Source organism: Protomyctophum bolini, assembly GCF_963924005.1.
Source record: "Protomyctophum bolini genome assembly, chromosome: 15".
Classification (NCBI taxonomy): domain Eukaryota; kingdom Metazoa; phylum Chordata; class Actinopteri; order Myctophiformes; family Myctophidae; genus Protomyctophum; species Protomyctophum bolini.
This window is the reverse complement of record NC_137876.1, coordinates 15,902,895-15,925,039: the sequence shown is the minus strand read 5'-3', so window position 1 is coordinate 15,925,039 and position 22,145 is coordinate 15,902,895. Positions and strand designations below refer to the sequence as shown.

Sequence of the window (22,145 nt, the reverse complement as noted above, 5' to 3'; positions counted from 1 at the left end):
TTCAAAATTTCAAAAACATGGGCTATAACCCATCGTTTTTGTCATTTCGTCATTTTTTTCAAATCGTCAAAAATGATGAAAAACGGCGCGCTATAGTATGCCGTACGATATGGGCTATAGCCCATGGTCCAAAATGATGAGAAACGAGGCTAACTTTTTTTTTCAAAATAAAAAAAAACATGGGCTATAACCCATCGTTTTAGTCATTTTGTCATTTTTTTCAAATCCTCAAAAATGATGAAAAACGGCGCGCTATAGTATGCCGTACGATATGGGCTATAGCCCATGGTCCAAAATGATGAGAAACGAGGCTAACTTTTTTTTTCAAAATTTCAAAAACATGGGCTATAACCCATCGTTTTTGTCATTTCGTCAATTTTTTTCAAATCCTCAAAAATGATGAAAAACGGCGCGCTATAGTATGCCGTACGATATGGGCTATAGCCCATGGTCCAAAATGATGAGAAACGAGGCTAACTTTTTTTTTCAAAATTTCAAAAACATGGGCTATAACCCATCGTTTTTGTCATTTCGTCATTTTTTTCAAATCCTCTAAAATGATGAAAAACGGCGCGCTATAGTATGCCGTACGATATGGGCTATAGCCCATGGTCCAAAATGATGAGAAACGAGGATAACTTTTTTTTTCAAAATTTCAAAAACATGGGCTATAACCCATCGTTTTTGTCATTTCGTCATTTTTTTCAAATCCTCAAAAATGATGAAAAATGGCGCGCTATAGTATGCCGTACGATATGGGCTATAGCCCATGGTCCAAAATGATGAGAAACGAGGCTAACTTTTTTTTCAAAATTTCAAAAAACATGGGCTATAACCCATCGTTTTTGTCATTTCGTCATTTTTTTCAAATCCTCAAAAATGATGAAAAACGGCGCGCTATAGTATGCCGTACGATATGGGCTATAGCCCATGGTCCAAAATGATGTGAAACGAGGATAACTTTTTTTTTCAAAATAAAAAAAAACATGGGCTATAACCCATCGTTTTTTTCAATTCCTCAGAAAATGATGAAAAATGGTGTGCTATAGTATGCCGTACGATATGGGCTATAGCCCATGGTCCAAAATGATGAGAAACGAGGATAGTCACATTTATGTCACAGCAGCACACCCACAGTCGATGAAGGCTTGAAACAAAACGAAAAAAACAAGTCAAAGAGTAGGGGTGAAATTAGAATAGAATCTTTATTTCAATAGTTTACAAATAACGTTTTTGCACCGTGAGACAAACGCATCAATATGAGACCCTTGCACTAAAATCACACTTGCAGCTCCAAAGAACGCGCCAAGAACAAATTCAGGAATTGACACAATCCGTTATATTACCCACACACGTCTTTCATACCAATCAGTGCAATTTCAAGAATACTCTCCGACGACTCTTGGCTTTCAGCCATAGCTTCAAAGGCAAGTAAACGTATGGCAGATGACATGGAGGAAGAGACACAGAAATGACTCACACAAAAAAATGATCACCAAAATGGCCTTGGTGCAAATGACCATCAAGTGAGTGCCTGTCAAGGGGAAGACACTATTGATGAAAACCTTTCGAAATTAGCAACGAGAGATTCAACTCGTCAACCCGGGCCCGTTCCCAAAGAACCACTCCGCTTTCATTTCTTGAAGCCTGGCAACAGGATGTTTCAGACAACCTTGGGGTTGTGAGTGCCAGTGCTTTTTTCAATCACTCCCGAGGCCTGAGCAGACTTGAGCTGACAGATGGATCAATGAGAGAGAGAGAGAGAGAGAGAGAGAGAGAGAGAGAGAGCGAGCGAGAGAGAGAGAGAGAGAGAGAGATGGACATCCTGCTCCGGCGTCCTACGGGCTACTGTTGTGTGCCTCCCCGCCTAATTGGGTGGTACACAAATGTTTTACCGAGCAGAATGCTTCTGTTTTTCCGCACAAAATCGATGGCTCATTTCTCTGGCCGCAATGGGTCGAATCCATTGGTTCTCAAACATTTTAATTTCAAGGCCCCCACCCCATAACTCAAAGAGTACAAAAGGAACCAAATGGGTCCTTTTGTCCATTTGCACTCTCAGTTACAGCCGGTCCCATTTAGAAACCCTGGACGCCACTTTGAGAAGCACTTTTCCAAAAAAAATGTCTGGATGAACACTTAATCCCCATTTGAAAATGGCTTGTGCAGAGGCACCAATACAATTGTCACCAAAATAAATCACTGACAATATCACAATAAGTGATTTAGCACCACCATAATGTAACTCCTTACCAGTCATTAACCGGAGAGCACAATAGAATGGAAGCACACCACATCATAACTTCTCATAATAATAATAATAATTCCCTCATTGTTATTCATTCCAAAGTGCTGCATATTTCTATGCACCTTTTCTAGGTAATATTTATTAGTTTGAGTTAGTTCCCTGCCAAACTTAGCTGATAAATATCTATTGAATAACATTTGCTCCATGTATTGAAATACTTTTCTAATGTGCACACACATCTGGCCTAACTGCACACTTTGTCATTGCCCACCAATGCAATCAGATTGCACTGACTTGCAGTGATTTCAGTGTCTTATTAATGTCTTATAAAGACTTATTTTTCAACCCTGCCAAACTAAACTTTTTAGTCTATGCTCACCCATGGTTTTTTTAGTTTTTTTTATATTAAGTGCTTCCTTTGCTTTCTAGTTTCTTCAAGTACAAACCTAGTAGTGTCAGCTCAAACCTTTACTGTGCAATATTACTGCAACCCGCCCCAGTTTTTGGAAGGAGCACTGGGAAAAAAAAGACTAAGAAAACTCAACAAATGACTAAATAAAAGAGACAAAACCAACAGAAATAAAGAAACAAACAAAACAAATTGATAGAATAATAATTAGCCCAAAACATCCACCAGTGTAGAAGACAAACTAATTAGGTAGTGCAGTTAGAGTAGTAGATCAAATGAGAGGACAGACTTTCCTCTGATGTGCTGTTCTGTGCAAAGATGCCTACACCACTCCAAACTAGGGATGCAGCAATATGGAAGTTCTGCATCGATACCGATAAATACAAATTTAGCCGATAGCTTCTATCGACATTTGTTTATTTAGTCGTTTTTTATATTATTTCCCTCTTTTGTGCCAGGGAAACAAATAAATGTTCATTATAACAAAAACGATTAATTAATAAACGGTTTATTTTCCCCGATACCGAAGTTGACCGAGAACCGCCAACTGCTATGTGCATTATCAGTGCATCCCCTACCCAAAAAACCCTCTTCCTCTTCCCTCCCCTCCCCCTCCCCTCCGGTTCGGGTCCTTCCCGTCAGCCGTTTTCGTTGACCAGGCGGGCGCCGCTGATGCCGCGGTAGGTGACGCGGCTGGGCCGCACCAGCACGCCGTGGCCCGGGCGGCAAGTGAAGTAGCGGCGGCCGCCCACGGAGCCATCGTTCTTGCCCTTGCCGCCGCCACGGAGCTCCAGGCCCAGCCACAGGCCCGGGGCGAAGTGGGCCGTGCCCAGATAGCGGATCAGCGCCATCTCGTTGGCGCTGCTCAGCAGAACCTGCATGCCCGCGCGGAGCTGGAGTGTCCGGCCGTCCGGGCCGGACGGCGGCGGCGGGGTGGTGGCGCCGGTGCTGAGTGTGCTCCAACGCTGGTGGGGGGTGGAGCGGCTCCTGTTGAGGTGACATGAATCGGGGGAGGGTGGTCGATCAGAAAATAATATATATATATATATATTTTAATAGAAAAATAAATTGTCCCAAAGTGCAAAGAACATCATATACGTGTAGACCCCATACTAGGGCACTTATTAAACAATTGATGCATCGATTTCATTAACACAAGTCGATTCAAAGTTGAAAGTCGAAAGAAAATAAAAATGAAATGTGTACAGCATTCAAACTGTAGGATTGGTTATTGTCACGGACAGAAGTAATTATTTCCCTTTGCATAGGCCACCAGAGCGCACTCGCCTATTAGTTTGCATTGCATTCAGAATGCACCCTTAATGAAGAACATAACTGCAGCTGTGAGTGTCTCTCAGCGGTGTCCCACTATTAACTGGCTGAAGCTGAACTGCGTTGTGTCAGAAAAGTAACAGATATAAGCGCGCAAACTATATCCCCCCCACCTCCTTGCTGACGCAATGACTGTCACTGTCCTGTTTCTGGTTTAGCTTTATGCGCGGGACGCATGAATCTCTCCGTCTCCGGTCAGTGCGGGTTGTTATTTGCATGAGTTGTTGTCGGAGGAGGAGGAGGAGAAGGAATACATCGTCGTAAACGTGAAACAGCAGATTGTATTCTGGTGATGTGCTAACTACTGCTGGCTGCTATAAATGTTAATATAGATCTACAGTGTAAGAGCCATTTCGTTTTTTATTTATATAATTGACGTCACAGTCACGGTCAAGGTCAAGGCCAACGCCCTTTCTATATGAGGAAGTGAGCAACAAGGCACAGGTGCTACTGAAATGAAAGAGGCAACAGTTTGTTGACTGTATAGAATCTTTAGAACAAAGGCTGTTGAATTTGTCTTAAAAAATACCACTTAATTCAAAACGAAGTCATATACGTTTGGACATCAGTTCTTTGTTTTTATTATTATTATTATTATACACGTCTAAACTAGATCTCGCTTTCAGTAACCAGCCAGTGGTGTCAGTTCAGGACTGACATTACATACAGTATGTCTCATATTGTGTTCTGAAGGTCAGGCTGCTGTACTGCCACTAGTGTTAATGTCGGGCCGCTGTGCCCCTCTCCTGTTGTGTTCTCTTTTCTGGTCTGTGTACCAGTGTGGACACGACTTCTGAGAACCAATTTGTAGAACTAAAGCAGACTTTTGCTGACTAATACCACTGGTCCTTATCAGCATCGATTTTTCCCTCTATTAAGGGGACAATGAAAAGGAGTGTGAGAGCGAAGAAAAGAGGACTGTGTGGGAAAATGCAGCAGGGGACAGGGAGAGAGAGAGAGAGAGAGAGAGAGAGAGAGAGAGAGAGACGCACCTGCTAATGGGGCTCTTCCTGCTCGTCTCCTTTGGGACGGCGATCGCAGACGACGTGCTGAAACTGCGACGGATGGTCCCCCCTGCGTCATGCATGTCAATCAAATGTCTTTAAAAAGCGTTTCGGACTAAACCTCAAACTGTCTGCTAAAAGAAATATATATATATACAAGATTTAGCGGACATTTGACCGGAATTCCCCTTTCATTGTTAATGGCAAATCTTGAGACATGTGGGGACAAAAGCTGTTTATAGAAGGGGCTAGCGCCCCTTAAAACATTCTGACCTGAGATCAGATTCTAAAAATATCTTCTACATCCTGACAGTTTTCTGAAAAAGCTATGTTTCTATGTCAGTCGATTTTTCAAAAATAGCAGACCTACAAGCTATGCTTGTATATCTGCTATTCATGAGCCTAGTCTCTTTGAGACTGGTCTCTTTGAGACTAGGCCCCTCGAGGCCGGGGTGGTGATTAGGGGCCCATTATCGCCGTAATGGTTTTTCTTTTTTTTGTCCGGGGCACGGGAACCTGTACTAAACGGGAAGGTTCCTCTTCCTGTTTGGCACGGCGAAACAGCCCACCTGGTTCGCTCCTCATTCGAATTCTCCCCACACATACTGGTTTCCCAGAGTTTAACAGATTTATCTGATGTATCAATGAGTGCAAGTAAAACACAGCTTACCACTACTAAAGGAACGATTGAGCCGAGATGACGAGAGCTCCGACAGGCAATCCACCGACCCGTGGATCCTATGAACAAACAAAATAAAAGTTATATCTTAAAATAAACATGGCAGTATTGTGCTACACTTCTTATTTGAGGTCAGAAGTTAACTCTACTAACTTTGGTAAGGGGTTCCATCCAACAACAACAAAAAGGTACCCAGAGAATGATCAATTAAATTCATAGATGATAACTTAAAAGCCTTACTGAGTAACTTCCCTCACTTTAGTCTTTAGTAATTCCTGCACTTCTTAATTGGCCCCACCCCCCAGTATAGCTTTAAATCCATCTCAGTTTGTTTTCAGATCCTTTGGCGGATTTGTGTAACATTCATGGGAAGTGTCCTGGCCTTTCCGCTTAGGATGTTCTCTTGTCTGACAATGAGTGCAACAGCATGAGGGGAGAAAATCCTCCATTTTGCTTGCCAACATCAGAGTACGTGCCCGGCTTAGTGTTTCTTTAAGCCGCTATGTACCTGTGATAATGGCTGAGCCCTGAAAGCCATTACGAGGCAGACAGGCAATATAGAGAAATGAGAGGAAAAGGGGGGGGGGGGGGGGGGGGGCATGTGTGTGTGTGTGTATACTGTATGTGTGAGTCTGCAGGGTCTTATCTTGTTTGCCAAGGTGTGCAAAATGCGGGAGAGAAACGAAAAGAAGAAAAAAATAATACGAGTGTGGGGTAGGGGAAGAAAAAGCACAAGGACTTGCTGTTTGTTTTCCTAATGGGTCCTGATAGCTGCTGACAGCAGGAGAAGAGCGAAGCAGAGAGAGAAGACTGGCTGGGTGCTGAGAATGGGAAAGACTCCATTCAACGGGAGGGCACATGCCTGGCTGAGCGCACAGAGTGCCCCCTGGGTTAATTAGAAAAACAAGGAGGGGACACCAATGAGGGAAACCGAGTGCCGTCCGGCTTTTATCTCAGGGAACAGGTAAGGTTTGGATTGAAAGAAGAAAAGGTAATAAAAAAAGATAAGCCAGGGAATGTGACTTAAGACAAAACATACTCGTGACAAGTGTGTGGTCTAAATCAAGGGAGGCAAAAAAGACGCCACTACAAATAAAGGTTGTAGCAAGCATATAGCGCTTTGATGGAACACCTTTCACACCAGCTTTTTTTACGCTAGGGACTGTGATTCCTTCATACGTTCGCTCACACACATTTTTATAGCGCTTTTCCAAGTGCTCAAAGCGCTTTACAATGGTTCATTCATTCATACATTGAGAGTTGAAGCGGCGAACAGTCGACGCCAGCGTCCTCACTTCCCACATTCACACACCAACCAACTCATTGGAGGCAATGTAGGGTTCAGTGTCTTGCCCAAGGACACTTCGACATGTGGACAGGAGGAGCCGGGATTCGAACCGCCGAGCCAGTGATCATTGGACTACCTGCTCTACCTCCTGAGCCACAGCCGCCCTAACATATAAGAGCTAAAGGTTTCACTTGCAGGCAGAATGCGGAACAGCAATACATCAAGATGCCCCACCACCACCCCTCCTCACACCTTTAGGTGAATGTGAGTGTCAGACAATACTTTTTCCCAAGTATTAAGAGACTTCCAAATATAGCTCGAGCCAGGATGGTGCTCTGCGCTTGCTGTCGAGTCAACAACTTTGGAATAATAGTGGAGTGAGCGAAACCCACACTAATCTGGAGGAATAATAATTCTGGTGGAATTTGCCTTTGTTTCATGCGCTGTTTTTATAGGTCAACAACGGCTGCCACGCGTTCAAACTTTTGCACCAGATAAGTGAAAAGAGGGCAAGGACACACAGTGCTTGTACATCTGCAGTGATATTTTTGAAAAGTTTAGAATAATCTTGAGTGTGAGAACTACCGATTTAGAAGGCACTTGTAGAATTGGCCTCAGGTGTTAAAAGGGTTCATGGGCGCCAAGGTAAATCAGTGCATGCTGGGAAGGAAAGGGGCCTCAGGCCCAACGTTTGACAACCCTGAGTCTCGTTAGTCACCAGCACAGACATACTATTTGCAGCACAGAGGGCAAACATGTCACCGCTCCCACAAATGACACTGTCAACGACACTCATTAGTGCCATGCCATCACATGTATTGATGACGCCAAACCCAAACATCACCTCCAGCCACGTTCTCCAGATGGGGCACCTCGATGAATAACAACAACAACCCTGCTTCTCAAGCATGCTTTGAACATGAGATTTGAGTTTGTTCGTCAAGATCTTTTTTGGTCAGTTTGAGGCACGTCAACGCTAGCAGCTGCCACACTAATGGCAAACAAAACTCATCAAGCTGGGGCGTCTCTACGGCACAAGCGTGCAAATGTGAGAGATGCCCATGGGCATAATACAGGAAGGAGCTCCTCTGTTCCCCCAAAATCCGGCTCATGCATGGGGAATAAAATGCATTCTACTAAGCTAACCCCAAAATGTGGAAAGACCTACCCAAAAATATGTTAAGGTTCGTGCCTGCCCAAACTCAAAACTAACCTAAAAGAATGGCTGACCTTAAAAATTAAATAAAGTACCAATCAATCAAGCACTCACCTCTCAACGCGTGACGGGGGGGCAAAGACGCCGTGCTTGGCCGGACAGCTGAAGTATCTCACCCCTCCAACCGAGCCGTCGTTCTTACCGCTGGGCTTGTCCAGCTCGATACCCAACCAGAAACCTGGACAGACAGACAGACAGACAGACCTGAAGTAGAGCAGACAAGCTGCCAGACAGAGCTAAGAGCCAGCAGGTATCATTAGAGTCTGCAGCCCCCACCACATATTCTTTAAATACAACACCATTGTTCCCTTTGAGTCTTTGAGTTGCCCTTTAGAATGACACAAGACTCTGCTCCGAAGAACAAAGTGACTTGTAAGGGTCTTTCTTCTTCAACGAGGTACGGTGTATTCCTCTGAGATGAGACAGTATAGACTATAGAGAGATAATGCGGCGGTTGCTGACAAAAGCAAAAGGGGCATTTTACAGTGCACCGTTCACACCTTGAACACACAAACATGACAGAGGAAAGGAACCGCTTCATCTAAAGAGCATTGGTGTTCGCTGCGCAGTAGCTGGAGTGATGCGCAGCGTTTGAGCACTGGTTTAAATTAGACCGTCAATAGGAACTATAAGAACGACAGTAATCTTTAGTGGTGAATCATACCTGATCACTTCCACGGACTACATTAATGGATATACTGTACCCTCAATTGTACTGTATGGCTTCTGTCTGCCCACATTCTCATATGAGTTGTGTTGAAAAAATTAATAAAAAATGCAACTAACTGTAATGGTTTGTGATTTGGAGCATGCAATGTTGCCCACGAAAGGCCACAGCGAAGAATGTAATGAATCCTTTAATATTCATCAAATGTGATTTAGGGCTGGGAGGTGGGGGGTGAGCTTGCCCATGAGAATCTGCATGGTTGAAGCCTTAGCAGCATATCAATTATTCTACACAGAAATCCAACCCTTCTTCAGATAATGCCTTTTTTGTGCAGAGCTGTAACACTAGCATTAAAATACAGCACAACATAGAAATGAGTTTTTCTCTGATTCCTAAAAATGATTTTAGTTTGCAAAGTAAATGACTGCATCCGGGAACACCTACAGTAGTATCTCAAGACAGACTGTTGACTCACGTGGCGCTGTTTTTCCTTTGTTTTGCCAATGGGTTCCCAGATTGGGGAACACCACACCCACCCACACACTGTATAGAGCAGGGGTTCTCAACCTGTGGGTGGCGGGGGTCCTGAGACATTGTTAAAGCATTTCCGGGGGTCCCCGGCCAAAAACGTTGAGGACCCCTAGTATAGAGGAGAGACCAGACAATACAGGCCCTTATCTGTGATGGCATCGCTGCCTTTAGTGGTGAAAAATGTTCATGACAATGTGAAGCCTAATCCTCGACTGACTAACTGTGCAGGGATTACGGCTAGACCAGTTCAGTCTCTAGAAATCACTATTATATACGTATAACCTGTCTGGTGAGGGTTCAAATCCACTTATACAAACAATTGGCCTGTGTTCCGGGTAGGGAAGGTGATTTGTCAGGAGGGAGTGTTGGGCAGCAGTGGTATGAAGGCTCTACGTCCTCCCGGTTTAAGGCTCCTCACTAGCAGGTGAGCAAGTAGGATACAACAGCAGTGACACTGACAACACAGAAATGTGGCATAACTACTTAATTGGGGAGGAAAATGGGGTGAAAAAGACAAAAGCCTGGTGCTCTTAAGCGTCTTTCCACCACACACAGACAGCTGGTTGACACTTTTGGTTGTTGAGAAACAGCTCCTAAAACATTATTTGACTTTGGTTGTTGAGAAACAGCTCCTAAAACATTATTTGACACTTTTGGTTGTTGAAAAACAGCTTCTAACCATTATTTGACACTTTTGGTTGTTGAGAAACAGCTCCTAAAACATTATTTGACACTTTTGGTTGTTGAAAAACAGCTTCTAACCATTATTTGACACTTTGGTTGTTGAGAAACAGCTCCTAAAACATTATTTTACACTTTTGGTTATTGAGAAACAGCTCCTAAAACATTATTTGACACTTTTGGTTGTTGAAAAACAGCTTCTAACCATTATTTGACACTTTGGTTGTTGAGAAACAGCTCCTAAAACATTATTTGACACTTTTGGTTGTTGAGAAACAGCTCCTAAAACATTATTTGACACTTTTGGTTGTTGAAAAACAGCTTCTAACCATTATTTGACACTTTGGTTGTTGAGAAACAGCTCCTAAAACATTATTTTACACTTTTGGTTGTTGAGAAACAGCTCCTAAAACATTATTTGACACTTTTGGTTGTTGAAAAACAGCTTCTAACCATTATTTGACACTTTGGTTGTTGAGAAACAGCTCCTAAAACATTATTTTACACTTTTGGTTGTTGAGAAACAGCTCCTAAAACATTATTTGACACTTTTGGTTGTTGAAAAACAGCTTCTAACCATTATTTGACACTTTGGTTGTTGAGAAACAGCTCCTAAAACATTATTTTACACTTTTGGTTGTTGAGAAACAGCTCCTAAAACATTATTTGACACTTTTGGTTGTTGAAAAACAGCTTCTAACCATTATTTGACACTTTGGTTCTGGTTATTTTGGGAGGCAAATTATTTTGGGAGGCAAATTATTTTGGCAAATTATTTTGGGAGGCAAATTATTTTGGGAGGCAAATTATTTTGGCAAATTATTTTGGGAGGCAAATTATTTTGGCAAACATTTTTATACACTTTTGGTTATTGAGAAACAGCTTCTAACCATTATTTGACACTTTGGTTGTTGAGAAACAGCTCCTAAAACATTATTTGACACTTTTGGTTGTTGAAAAACAGCTTCTAACCATTATTTGACACTTTGGTTGTTGAGAAACAGCTCCTAAAACATTATTTGACACTTTTGGTTGTTGAGAAACAGCTCCTAAAACATTATTTGACACTTTTGGTTGTTGAAAAACAGCTTCTAACCATTATTTGACACTTTGGTTGTTGAGAAACAGCTCCTAAAACATTATTTTACACTTTTGGTTGTTGAGAAACAGCTCCTAAAACATTATTTGACACTTTTGGTTGTTGAAAAACAGCTTCTAACCATTATTTGACACTTTGGTTGTTGAGAAACAGCTCCTAAAACATTATTTTACACTTTTGGTTGTTGAGAAACAGCTCCTAAAACATTATTTGACACTTTTGGTTGTTGAAAAACAGCTTCTAACCATTATTTGACACTTTGGTTGTTGAGAAACAGCTCCTAAAACATTATTTTACACTTTTGGTTGTTGAGAAACAGCTCCTAAAACATTATTTGACACTTTTGGTTGTTGAAAAACAGCTTCTAACCATTATTTGACACTTTGGTTCTGGTTATTTTGGGAGGCAAATTATTTTGGGAGGCAAATTATTTTGGCAAATTATTTTGGGAGGCAAATTATTTTGGGAGGCAAATTATTTTGGGAGGCAAATTATTTTGGCAAATTATTTTGGGAGGCAAATTATTTTGGCAAATTATTTTGGGAGGCAAATTATTTTGGCAGGTAAATTATTTTGGGAGGCAAATTATTTTGGGAGGCAAATTATTTTGGCAAATTATTTTGGGAGGCAAATTATTTTGGCAAATTATTTTGGGAGGCAAATTATTTTGGCAAATTATTTTGGGAGGCAAATTATTTTGGGAGGCAAATTATTTTGGCAAATTATTTTGGGAGGCAAATTATTTTGGCAGGCAAATTATTTTGGGAGGCAAATTATTTTGGGAGGCAAATTATTTTGGGAGGCAAATTATTTTGGGAGGCAAATTATTTTGGCAAATTATTTTGGGAGGCAAATTATTTTGGCAAATTATTTTGGGAGGCAAATTATTTTGGGAGGCAAATTATTTTGGCAAATTATTTTGGGAGGCAAATTATTTTGGCAAATTATTTTGGGAGGCAAATTATTTTGGGAGGCAAATTATTTTGGGAGGCAAATTATTTTGCGAGGCAAATTATTTTGGGAGGCAAATTATTTTGGGAGGCAAATTATTTTGGGAGGCAAATTATTTTGGGAGGCAAATTATTTTGGCAAATTATTTTGGGAGGCAAATTATTTTGGCAAATTATTTTGGGAGGCAAATTATTTTGGCAAATTATTTTGGGAGGCAAATTATTTTGGGAGGCAAATTATTTTGTGAGGCAAATTATTTTGGGAGGCAAATTATTTTGGCAAATTATTTTGGGAGGCAAATTATTTTGGCAAATTATTTTGGGAGGCAAATTATTTTGGCAAATTATTTTGGGAGGCAAATTATTTTGGCAAATTTTTTGGGAGGCAAATTATTTTGGGAGGCAAATTATTTTGGGAGGCAAATTATTTTGGGAGGCAAATTATTTTGGGAGACAAATTATTTTGGCAAATTATTTTGGGAGGCAAATTATTTTGGGAGGCAAATTATTTTGGCAAATTATTATGGGAGGCAAATTATTTTGGCAAATTATTTTGGGAGGCAAATTATTTTGGCAAACATTTTTATACACTTTTGGTTATTGAGAAACAGCTTCTAACCATTATTTGACACTTTGGTTGTTGAGAAACAGCTCCTAAAACATTATTTTACACTTTTGGTTATTGAGAAACAGCCCCTAAAACATTATTTGACACTTTTGGTTGTTGAAAAACAGCTTCTAACCATTATTTGACACTTTGGTTGTTGAGAAACAGCTCCTAAAACATTATTTTACACTTTTGGTTGTTGAGAAACAGCTCCTAAAACATTATTTGACACTTTTGGTTGTTGAAAAACAGCTTCTAACCATTATTTGACACTTTGGTTGTTGAGAAACAGCTCCTAAAACATTATTTTACACTTTTGGTTGTTGAGAAACAGCTCCTAAAACATTATTTGACACTTTTGGTTGTTGAAAAACAGCTTCTAACCATTATTTGACACTTTGGTTGTTGAGAAACAGCTCCTAGAACATTATTTTACACTTTTGGTTGTTGAGAAACAGATCCTAAAACATTATTTTACACTTTTGGTTGTTGAAAAACAGCTTCTAACCATTATTTGACACTTTGGTTGTTGAGAAACAGCTCCTAAAACATTATTTTACACTTTTGGTTATTGAGAAACAGCTCCTAAAACATTATTTGACACTTTTGGTTGTTGAAAAACAGCTTCTAACCATTATTTGACACTTTGGTTGTTGAGAAACAGCTCCTAAAACATTATTTTACACTTTTGGTTATTGAGAAACAGCTCCTAAAACATTATTTTACACTTTTGGTTCTTGAGAAACAGCTCCTAAAACATTATTTGACACTTTTGGTTGTTGAAAAACAGCTTCCAACCATTATTTGACACTTTGGTTGTTGAGAAACAGCTCCTAAAACATTATTTTACACTTTTGGTTATTGAGAAACGGCTCCTAAAACATTATTTGACACTTTTGGTTGTTGAAAAACAGCTTCTAACCATTATTTGACACTTTGGTTGTTGAGAAACAGCTCCTAAAACATTATTTTACACTTTTGGTTGTTCAGAAACAGCTACTAAAACATTATTTGACACTTTTGGTTGTTGAAAAACAGCTTCTAACCATTATTTGACACTTTGGTTGTTGAGAAACAGCTCCTAAAACATTATTTTACACTTTTGGTTGTTGAGAAACAGCTCCTAAAACATTATTTGACACTTTTGGTTGTTGAAAAACAGCTTCTAACCATTATTTGACACTTTGGTTGTTGAGAAACAGCTCCTAAAACATTATTTTACACTTTTGGTTATTGAGAAACAGCTCCTAAAACAGTATTTGACACTTTTGGTTGTTGAAAAACAGCTTCTAACCATTATTTGACACTTTGGTTGTTGAGAAACAGCTCCTAAAACATTATTTTACACTTTTGGTTATTGAGAAACAGCTCCTAAAACATTATTTGACACTTTTGGTTGTTGAAAAACAGCTTCTAACCATTATTTGACACTTTGGTTGTTGAGAAACAGCTCCTAAAACATTATTTTACACTTTTGGTTGTTGAGAAACAGCTCCTAAAACATTATTTGACACTTTTGGTTGTTGAAAAACATCTTCTAACCATTATTTGACACTTTGGTTGTTGAGAAACAGCTCCTAAAACATTATTCTACACTTTTGGTTGTTGAGAAACAGCTCCTAAAACATTATTTGACACTTTTGGTTGTTTAAAAACAGCTTCTAACCATTATTTGACACTTTGGTTGTTGAGAAACAGCTCCTAAAACATTATTTTACACTTTTGGTTATTGAGAAACAGCTCCTAAAACATTATTTGACACTTTTGGTTGTTGAAAAACAGCTTCTAACCATTATTTGACACCTTGGTTGTTGAGAAACAGCTCCTAAAACATTATTTTACACTTTTGGTTGTTGAGAAACAGCTCCTAAAACATTATTTGACACTTTTGGTTGTTGAAAAACAGCTTCTAACCATTATTTGACACTTTGGTTGTTGAGAAACACCTCCTAAAACATTATTTTACACTTTTGGTTATTGAGAAACAGCTCCTAGAACATTATTTGACACTTTTGGTTGTTGAAAAACAGCTTCTAACCATTATTTGACACTTTGGTTGTTGAGAAACAGCTCCTAAAACATTATTTTACACTTTTGGTTATTGAGAAACAGGTCCTAAAACATTATTTGACACTTTTGGTTGTTGAAAAACAGCTTCTAACCATTATTTGACACTTTGGTTGTTGAGAAACAGCTCCTAAAACATTATTTTACACTTTTGGTTGTTGAGAAACAGCTCCTAAAACATTATTTGACACTTTTGGTTGTTGAAAAACAGCTTCTAACCATTATTTGACACTTTGGTTGTTGAGAAACAGCTCCTAAAACATTATTTGACACTTTTGGTTGTTGAAAAACAGCTTCTAACCATTATTTGACACTTTGGTTGTTGAGAAACAGCTCCTAAAACATTATTTTACACTTTTGGTTATTGAGAAACAGCTCCTAAAACATTATTTGACACTTTTGGTTGTTGAAAAACAGCTTCTAACCATTATTTGACACTTTGGTTGTTGAGAAACAGCTCCTAAAACATTATTTTACACTTTTGGTTGTTGAGAAACAGCTCCTAAAACATTATTTGACACTTTTGGTTGTTGAAAAACAGCTTCTAACAATTATTTGACACTTTGGTTGTTGAGAAACAGCTCCTAAAACATTATTTTACACTTTTGGTTGTTGAGAAACAGCTCCTAAAACATTATTTGACACTTTTGGTTGTTGAAAAACAGCTTCTAACCATTATTTGACACTTTGGTTGTTGAGAAACAGCTCCTAAAACATTATTTTACACTTTTGGTTATTGAGAAACAGCTCCTAAAACATTATTTGACACTTTTGGTTGTTGAAAAACAGCTTCTAACCATTATTTGACACTTTGGTTGTTGAGAAACAGCTCCTAAAACATTATTTTACACTTTTGGTTATTGAGAAACAGCTCCTAAAACATTATTTGACACTTTTGGTTGTTGAAAAACAGCTTCTAACCATTATTTGACACTTTGGATGTTGAGAAACAGCTCCTAAAACATTATTTTACACTTTTGGTTATTGAGAAACAGCTCCTAAAACATTATTTGACACTTTTGGTTGTTGAAAAACAGCTTCTAACCATTATTTGACACTTTGGTTGTTGAGAAACAGCTCCTAGAACATTATTTTACACTTTTGGTTGTTGAGAAACAGATCCTAAAACATTATTTGACACTTTTGGTTGTTGAAAAACAGCTTCTAACCATTATTTGACACTTTGGTTGTTGAGAAACAGCTCCTAAAACATTATTTTACCATTTTGGTTATTGAGAAACAGCTCCTAAAACATTATTTTACACTTTTGGTTATTGAGAAACAGCTCCTAAAACATTATTTGACACTTTTGGTTGTTGAAAAACAGCTTCCAACCATTATTTGACACTTTGGTTGTTGAGAAACAGCTCCTAAAACATTATTTTACACTTTTGGTTATTGAGAAACGGCTCCTAAAACATTATTTGACACTTTTGGTTGTTGAAAAACAGCTTCTAACCATTATTTGACACTTTGGTTGTTGAGAAACAGCTCCTAAAACATTATTTTACACTTTTGGTTGTTCAGAAACAGCTACTAAAACATTATTTGACACTTTTGGTTGTTGAAAAAAAGCTTCTAACCATTATTTGACACTTTTGGTTGTTGAAAAACAGCTTCTAACCATTATTTGACACTTTGGTTGTTGAGAAACAGCTCCTAAAACATTATTTTACACTTTTGGTTATTGAGAAACAGCTCCTAAAACATTATTTGACACTTTTGGTTGTTGAAAAACGGCTTCTAACCATTATTTGACACTTTGGTTGTTGAGAAACAGCTCCTAAAACATTATTTTACACTTTTGGTTATTGAGAAACGGCTCCTAAAACATTATTTGACACTTTTGGTTGTTAAAAAACAGCTTCTAACCATTATTTGACACTTTGGTTCTGGTTATTTTGGGAGGCAAATTATTTTGGGAGGCAAATTATTTTGGGAGGCAAATTATTTTGGCAAATTATTTTGGGAGGCAAATTATTTTGGGAGGCAAATTATTTTGGCAAATTATTTTGGGAGGCAAATTATTTTGGCAGGCAAATTATTTTGGGAGGCAAATTATTTTGGGAGGCAAATTATTTTGGGAGGCAAATTATTTTGGCAAATTATTTTGGGAGGCAAATTATTTTGGGAGGCAAATTATTTTGGCAAATTATTTTGGGAGGCAAATTATTTTGGCAGGCAAATTATTTTGGGAGGCAAATTATTTTGGGAGGCAAATTATTTTGGGAGGCAAATTATTTTGGCAAATTATTTTGGGAGGCAAATTATTTTGGCAAATTATTTTGGGAGGCAAATTATTTTGGCAAATTATTTTGGGAGGCAAATTATTTTGGCAAATTATTTTGGGAGGTAAATTATTTTGGGAGGCAAATTATTTTGGGAGGCAAATTATTTTGGCAAATTATTTTGGGAGGCAAATTATTTTGGCAAATTATTTTGGGAGGCAAATTATTTTGGGAGGCAAATTATTTTGGCAAATTATTTTGGGAGGCAAATTATTTTGGCAAATTATTTTGGGAGGCAAATTATTTTGGCAGGCAAATTATTTTGGGAGGCAAATTATTTTGGGAGGCAAATTATTTTGGGAGGCAAATTATTTTGGCAAATTATTTTGGGAGGCAAATTATTTTGGCAAATTATTTTGGCAAATTATTTTGGGAGGCAAATTATTTTGGCAAATTATTTTGGGAGGCAAATTATTTTGGCAAATTATTTTGGGAGGCAAATTATTTTGGGAGGCAAATTATTTTGGCAAATTATTTTGGGAGGCAAATTATTTTGGCAAATTATTTTGGGAGGAAAATTATTTTGGCAAATTATTTTGGGAGGCAAATTATTTTGGGAGGCAAATTATTTTGGGAGGCAAATTATTTTGCGAGGCAAATTATTTTGGGAGGCAAATTATTTTGGGAGGCAAATTATTTTGGGAGGCAAATTATTTTGGGAGGCAAATTATTTTGGCAAATTATTTTGGGAGGCAAATTATTTTGGCAAATTATTTTGGGAGGCAAATTATTTTGGCAGGCAAATTATTTTGGGAGGCAAATTATTTTGGGAGGCAAATTATTTTGGGAGGCAAATTATTTTGGGAGGCAAATTATTTTGGCAAATTATTTTGGCAAATTATTTTGGGAGGCAAATTATTTTGGCAGGCAAATTATTTTGGGAGGCAAATTATTTTGGGAGGCAAATTATTTTGGGAGGCAAATTATTTTGGGAGGCAAATTATTTTGGCAAATTATTTTGGGAGGCAAATTATTTTGGCAAATTATTTTGGGAGGCAAATTATTTTGGGAGGCAAATTATTTTGGCAAATTATTTTGGGAGGCAAATTATTTTGGCAAATTATTTTGGGAGGCAAATTATTTTGGGAGGCAAATTATTTTGGGAGGCAAATTATTTTGCGAGGCAAATTATTTTGGGAGGCAAATTATTTTGGGAGGCAAATTATTTTGGGAGGCAAATTATTTTGGCAAATTATTTTGGGAGGCAAATTATTTTGGCAAATTATTTTGGGAGGCAAATTATTTTGGCAAATTATTTTGTGAGGCAAATTATTTTGGGAGGCAAATTATTTTGTGAGGCAAATTATTTTGGGAGGCAAATTATTTTGGCAAATTATTTTGGGAGGCAAATTATTTTGGCAAATTATTTTGGGAGGCAAATTATTTTGGCAAATTATTTTGGGAGGCAAATTATTTTGGCAAATTTTTTGGGAGGCAAATTATTTTGGGAGGCAAATTATTTTGGGAGGCAAATTATTTTGGGAGGCAAATTATTTTGGGAGACAAATTATTTTGGCAAATTATTTTGGGAGGCAAATTATTTTGGGAGGCAAATTATTTTGGCAAATTATTATGGGAGGCAAATTATTTTGGCAAATTATTTTGGGAGGCAAATTATTTTGGCAAACATTTTTATACACTTTTGGTTATTGAGAAACAGCTTCTAACCATTATTTGACACTTTGGTTGTTGAGAAACAGCTCCTAAAACATTATTTTACACTTTTGGTTATTGAGAAACAGCCCCTAAAACATTATTTGACACTTTTGGTTGTTGAAAAACAGCTTCTAACCATTATTTGACACTTTGGTTGTTGAGAAACAGCTCCTAAAACATTATTTTACACTTTTGGTTGTTGAGAAACAGCTCCTAAAACATTATTTGACACTTTTGGTTGTTGAAAAACAGCTTCTAACCATTATTTGACACTTTGGTTGTTGAGAAACAGCTCCTAAAACATTATTTTACACTTTTGGTTGTTGAGAAACAGCTCCTAAAACATTATTTGACACTTTTGGTTGTTGAAAAACAGCTTCTAACCATTATTTGACACTTTGGTTGTTGAGAAACAGCTCCTAGAACATTATTTTACACTTTTGGTTGTTGAGAAACAGATCCTAAAACATTATTTTACACTTTTGGTTGTTGAAAAACAGCTTCTAACCATTATTTGACACTTTGGTTGTTGAGAAACAGCTCCTAAAACATTATTTTACACTTTTGGTTATTGAGAAACAGCTCCTAAAACATTATTTGACACTTTTGGTTGTTGAAAAACAGCTTCTAACCATTATTTGACACTTTGGTTGTTGAGAAACAGCTCCTAAAACATTATTTTACACTTTTGGTTATTGAGAAACAGCTCCTAAAACATTATTTTACACTTTTGGTTCTTGAGAAACAGCTCCTAAAACATTATTTGACACTTTTGGTTGTTGAAAAACAGCTTCCAACCATTATTTGACACTTTGGTTGTTGAGAAACAGCTCCTAAAACATTATTTTACACTTTTGGTTATTGAGAAACGGCTCCTAAAACATTATTTGACACTTTTGGTTGTTGAAAAACAGCTTCTAACCATTATTTGACACTTTGGTTGTTGAGAAACAGCTCCTAAAACATTATTTTACACTTTTGGTTGTTCAGAAACAGCTACTAAAACATTATTTGACACTTTTGGTTGTTGAAAAACAGCTTCTAACCATTATTTGACACTTTGGTTGTTGAGAAACAGCTCCTAAAACATTATTTTACACTTTTGGTTGTTGAGAAACAGCTCCTAAAACATTATTTGACACTTTTGGTTGTTGAAAAACAGCTTCTAACCATTATTTGACACTTTGGTTGTTGAGAAACAGCTCCTAAAACATTATTTTACACTTTTGGTTATTGAGAAACAGCTCCTAAAACAGTATTTGACACTTTTGGTTGTTGAAAAACAGCTTCTAACCATTATTTGACACTTTGGTTGTTGAGAAACAGCTCCTAAAACATTATTTTACACTTTTGGTTATTGAGAAACAGCTCCTAAAACATTATTTGACACTTTTGGTTGTTGAAAAACAGCTTCTAACCATTATTTGACACTTTGGTTGTTGAGAAACAGCTCCTAAAACATTATTTTACACTTTTGGTTGTTGAGAAACAGCTCCTAAAACATTATTTGACACTTTTGGTTGTTGAAAAACATCTTCTAACCATTATTTGACACTTTGGTTGTTGAGAAACAGCTCCTAAAACATTATTCTACACTTTTGGTTGTTGAGAAACAGCTCCTAAAACATTATTTGACACTTTTGGTTGTTTAAAAACAGCTTCTAACCATTATTTGACACTTTGGTTGTTGAGAAACAGCTCCTAAAACATTATTTTACACTTTTGGTTATTGAGAAACAGCTCCTAAAACATTATTTGACACTTTTGGTTGTTGAAAAACAGCTTCTAACCATTATTTGACACCTTGGTTGTTGAGAAACAGCTCCTAAAACATTATTTTACACTTTTGGTTGTTGAGAAACAGCTCCTAAAACATTATTTGACACTTTTGGTTGTTGAAAAACAGCTTCTAACCATTATTTGACACTTTGGTTGTTGAGAAACACCTCCTAAAACATTATTTTACACTTTTGGTTATTGAGAAACAGCTCCTAGAACATTATTTGACACTTTTGGTTGTTGAAAAACAGCTTCTAACCATTATTTGACACTTTGGTTGTTGAGAAACAGCTCCTAAAACATTATTTTACACTTTTGGTTATTGAGAAACAGGTCCTAAAACATTATTTGACACTTTTGGTTGTTGAAAAACAGCTTCTAACCATTATTTGACACTTTGGTTGTTGAGAAACAGCTCCTAAAACATTATTTTACACTTTTGGTTGTTGAGAAACAGCTCCTAAAACATTATTTGACACTTTTGGTTGTTGAAAAACAGCTTCTAACCATTATTTGACACTTTGGTTGTTGAGAAACAGCTCCTAAAACATTATTTGACACTTTTGGTTGTTGAAAAACAGCTTCTAACCATTATTTGACACTTTGGTTGTTGAGAAACAGCTCCTAAAACATTATTTTACACTTTTGGTTATTGAGAAACAGCTCCTAAAACATTATTTGACACTTTTGGTTGTTGAAAAACAGCTTCTAACCATTATTTGACACTTTGGTTGTTGAGAAACAGCTCCTAAAACATTATTTTACACTTTTGGTTGTTGAGAAACAGCTCCTAAAACATTATTTGACACTTTTGGTTGTTGAAAAACAGCTTCTAACAATTATTTGACACTTTGGTTGTTGAGAAACAGCTCCTAAAACATTATTTTACACTTTTGGTTGTTGAGAAACAGCTCCTAAAACATTATTTGACACTTTTGGTTGTTGAAAAACAGCTTCTAACCATTATTTGACACTTTGGTTGTTGAGAAACAGCTCCTAAAACATTATTTTACACTTTTGGTTATTGAGAAACAGCTCCTAAAACATTATTTGACACTTTTGGTTGTTGAAAAACAGCTTCTAACCATTATTTGACACTTTGGTTGTTGAGAAACAGCTCCTAAAACATTATTTTACACTTTTGGTTATTGAGAAACAGCTCCTAAAACATTATTTGACACTTTTGGTTGTTGAAAAACAGCTTCTAACCATTATTTGACACTTTGGATGTTGAGAAACAGCTCCTAAAACATTATTTTACACTTTTGGTTATTGAGAAACAGCTCCTAAAACATTATTTGACACTTTTGGTTGTTGAAAAACAGCTTCTAACCATTATTTGACACTTTGGTTGTTGAGAAACAGCTCCTAGAACATTATTTTACACTTTTGGTTGTTGAGAAACAGATCCTAAAACATTATTTGACACTTTTGGTTGTTGAAAAACAGCTTCTAACCATTATTTGACACTTTGGTTGTTGAGAAACAGCTCCTAAAACATTATTTTACCATTTTGGTTATTGAGAAACAGCTCCTAAAACATTATTTTACACTTTTGGTTATTGAGAAACAGCTCCTAAAACATTATTTGACACTTTTGGTTGTTGAAAAACAGCTTCCAACCATTATTTGACACTTTGGTTG

At 37.4% G+C, this 22,145-nt stretch overlaps 1 protein-coding gene across 4 annotated transcripts in view; it reads right to left on the bottom strand.

The window, feature by feature from the left end:
- Window positions 1-1,192: 1,192 nt before the first annotated feature.
- Window positions 1,193-22,145, bottom strand: part of LOC308329687 (CAP-Gly domain-containing linker protein 4) — a 164,250-nt gene continuing 143,297 nt past the window's right edge. For 3 of the 4 annotated variants that reach the window (XM_080784181.1, XM_080784178.1, XM_080784180.1), the window contains 4 exons: window positions 8,231-8,354; window positions 5,664-5,731; window positions 4,982-5,063; window positions 1,193-3,644 (listed from right to left, as the gene is read on the bottom strand). In XM_080784181.1, coding sequence (XP_080640307.1) covers window positions 3,296-3,644; window positions 4,982-5,063; window positions 5,664-5,731; window positions 8,231-8,354 — 623 coding nt within the window. In that variant the 3' untranslated portion in view covers window positions 1,193-3,295. The remainder of the gene's footprint in view (window positions 3,645-4,981; window positions 5,064-5,663; window positions 5,732-8,230; window positions 8,355-22,145) is intronic. The other variant, XM_080784179.1, reaches the window with a different exon arrangement.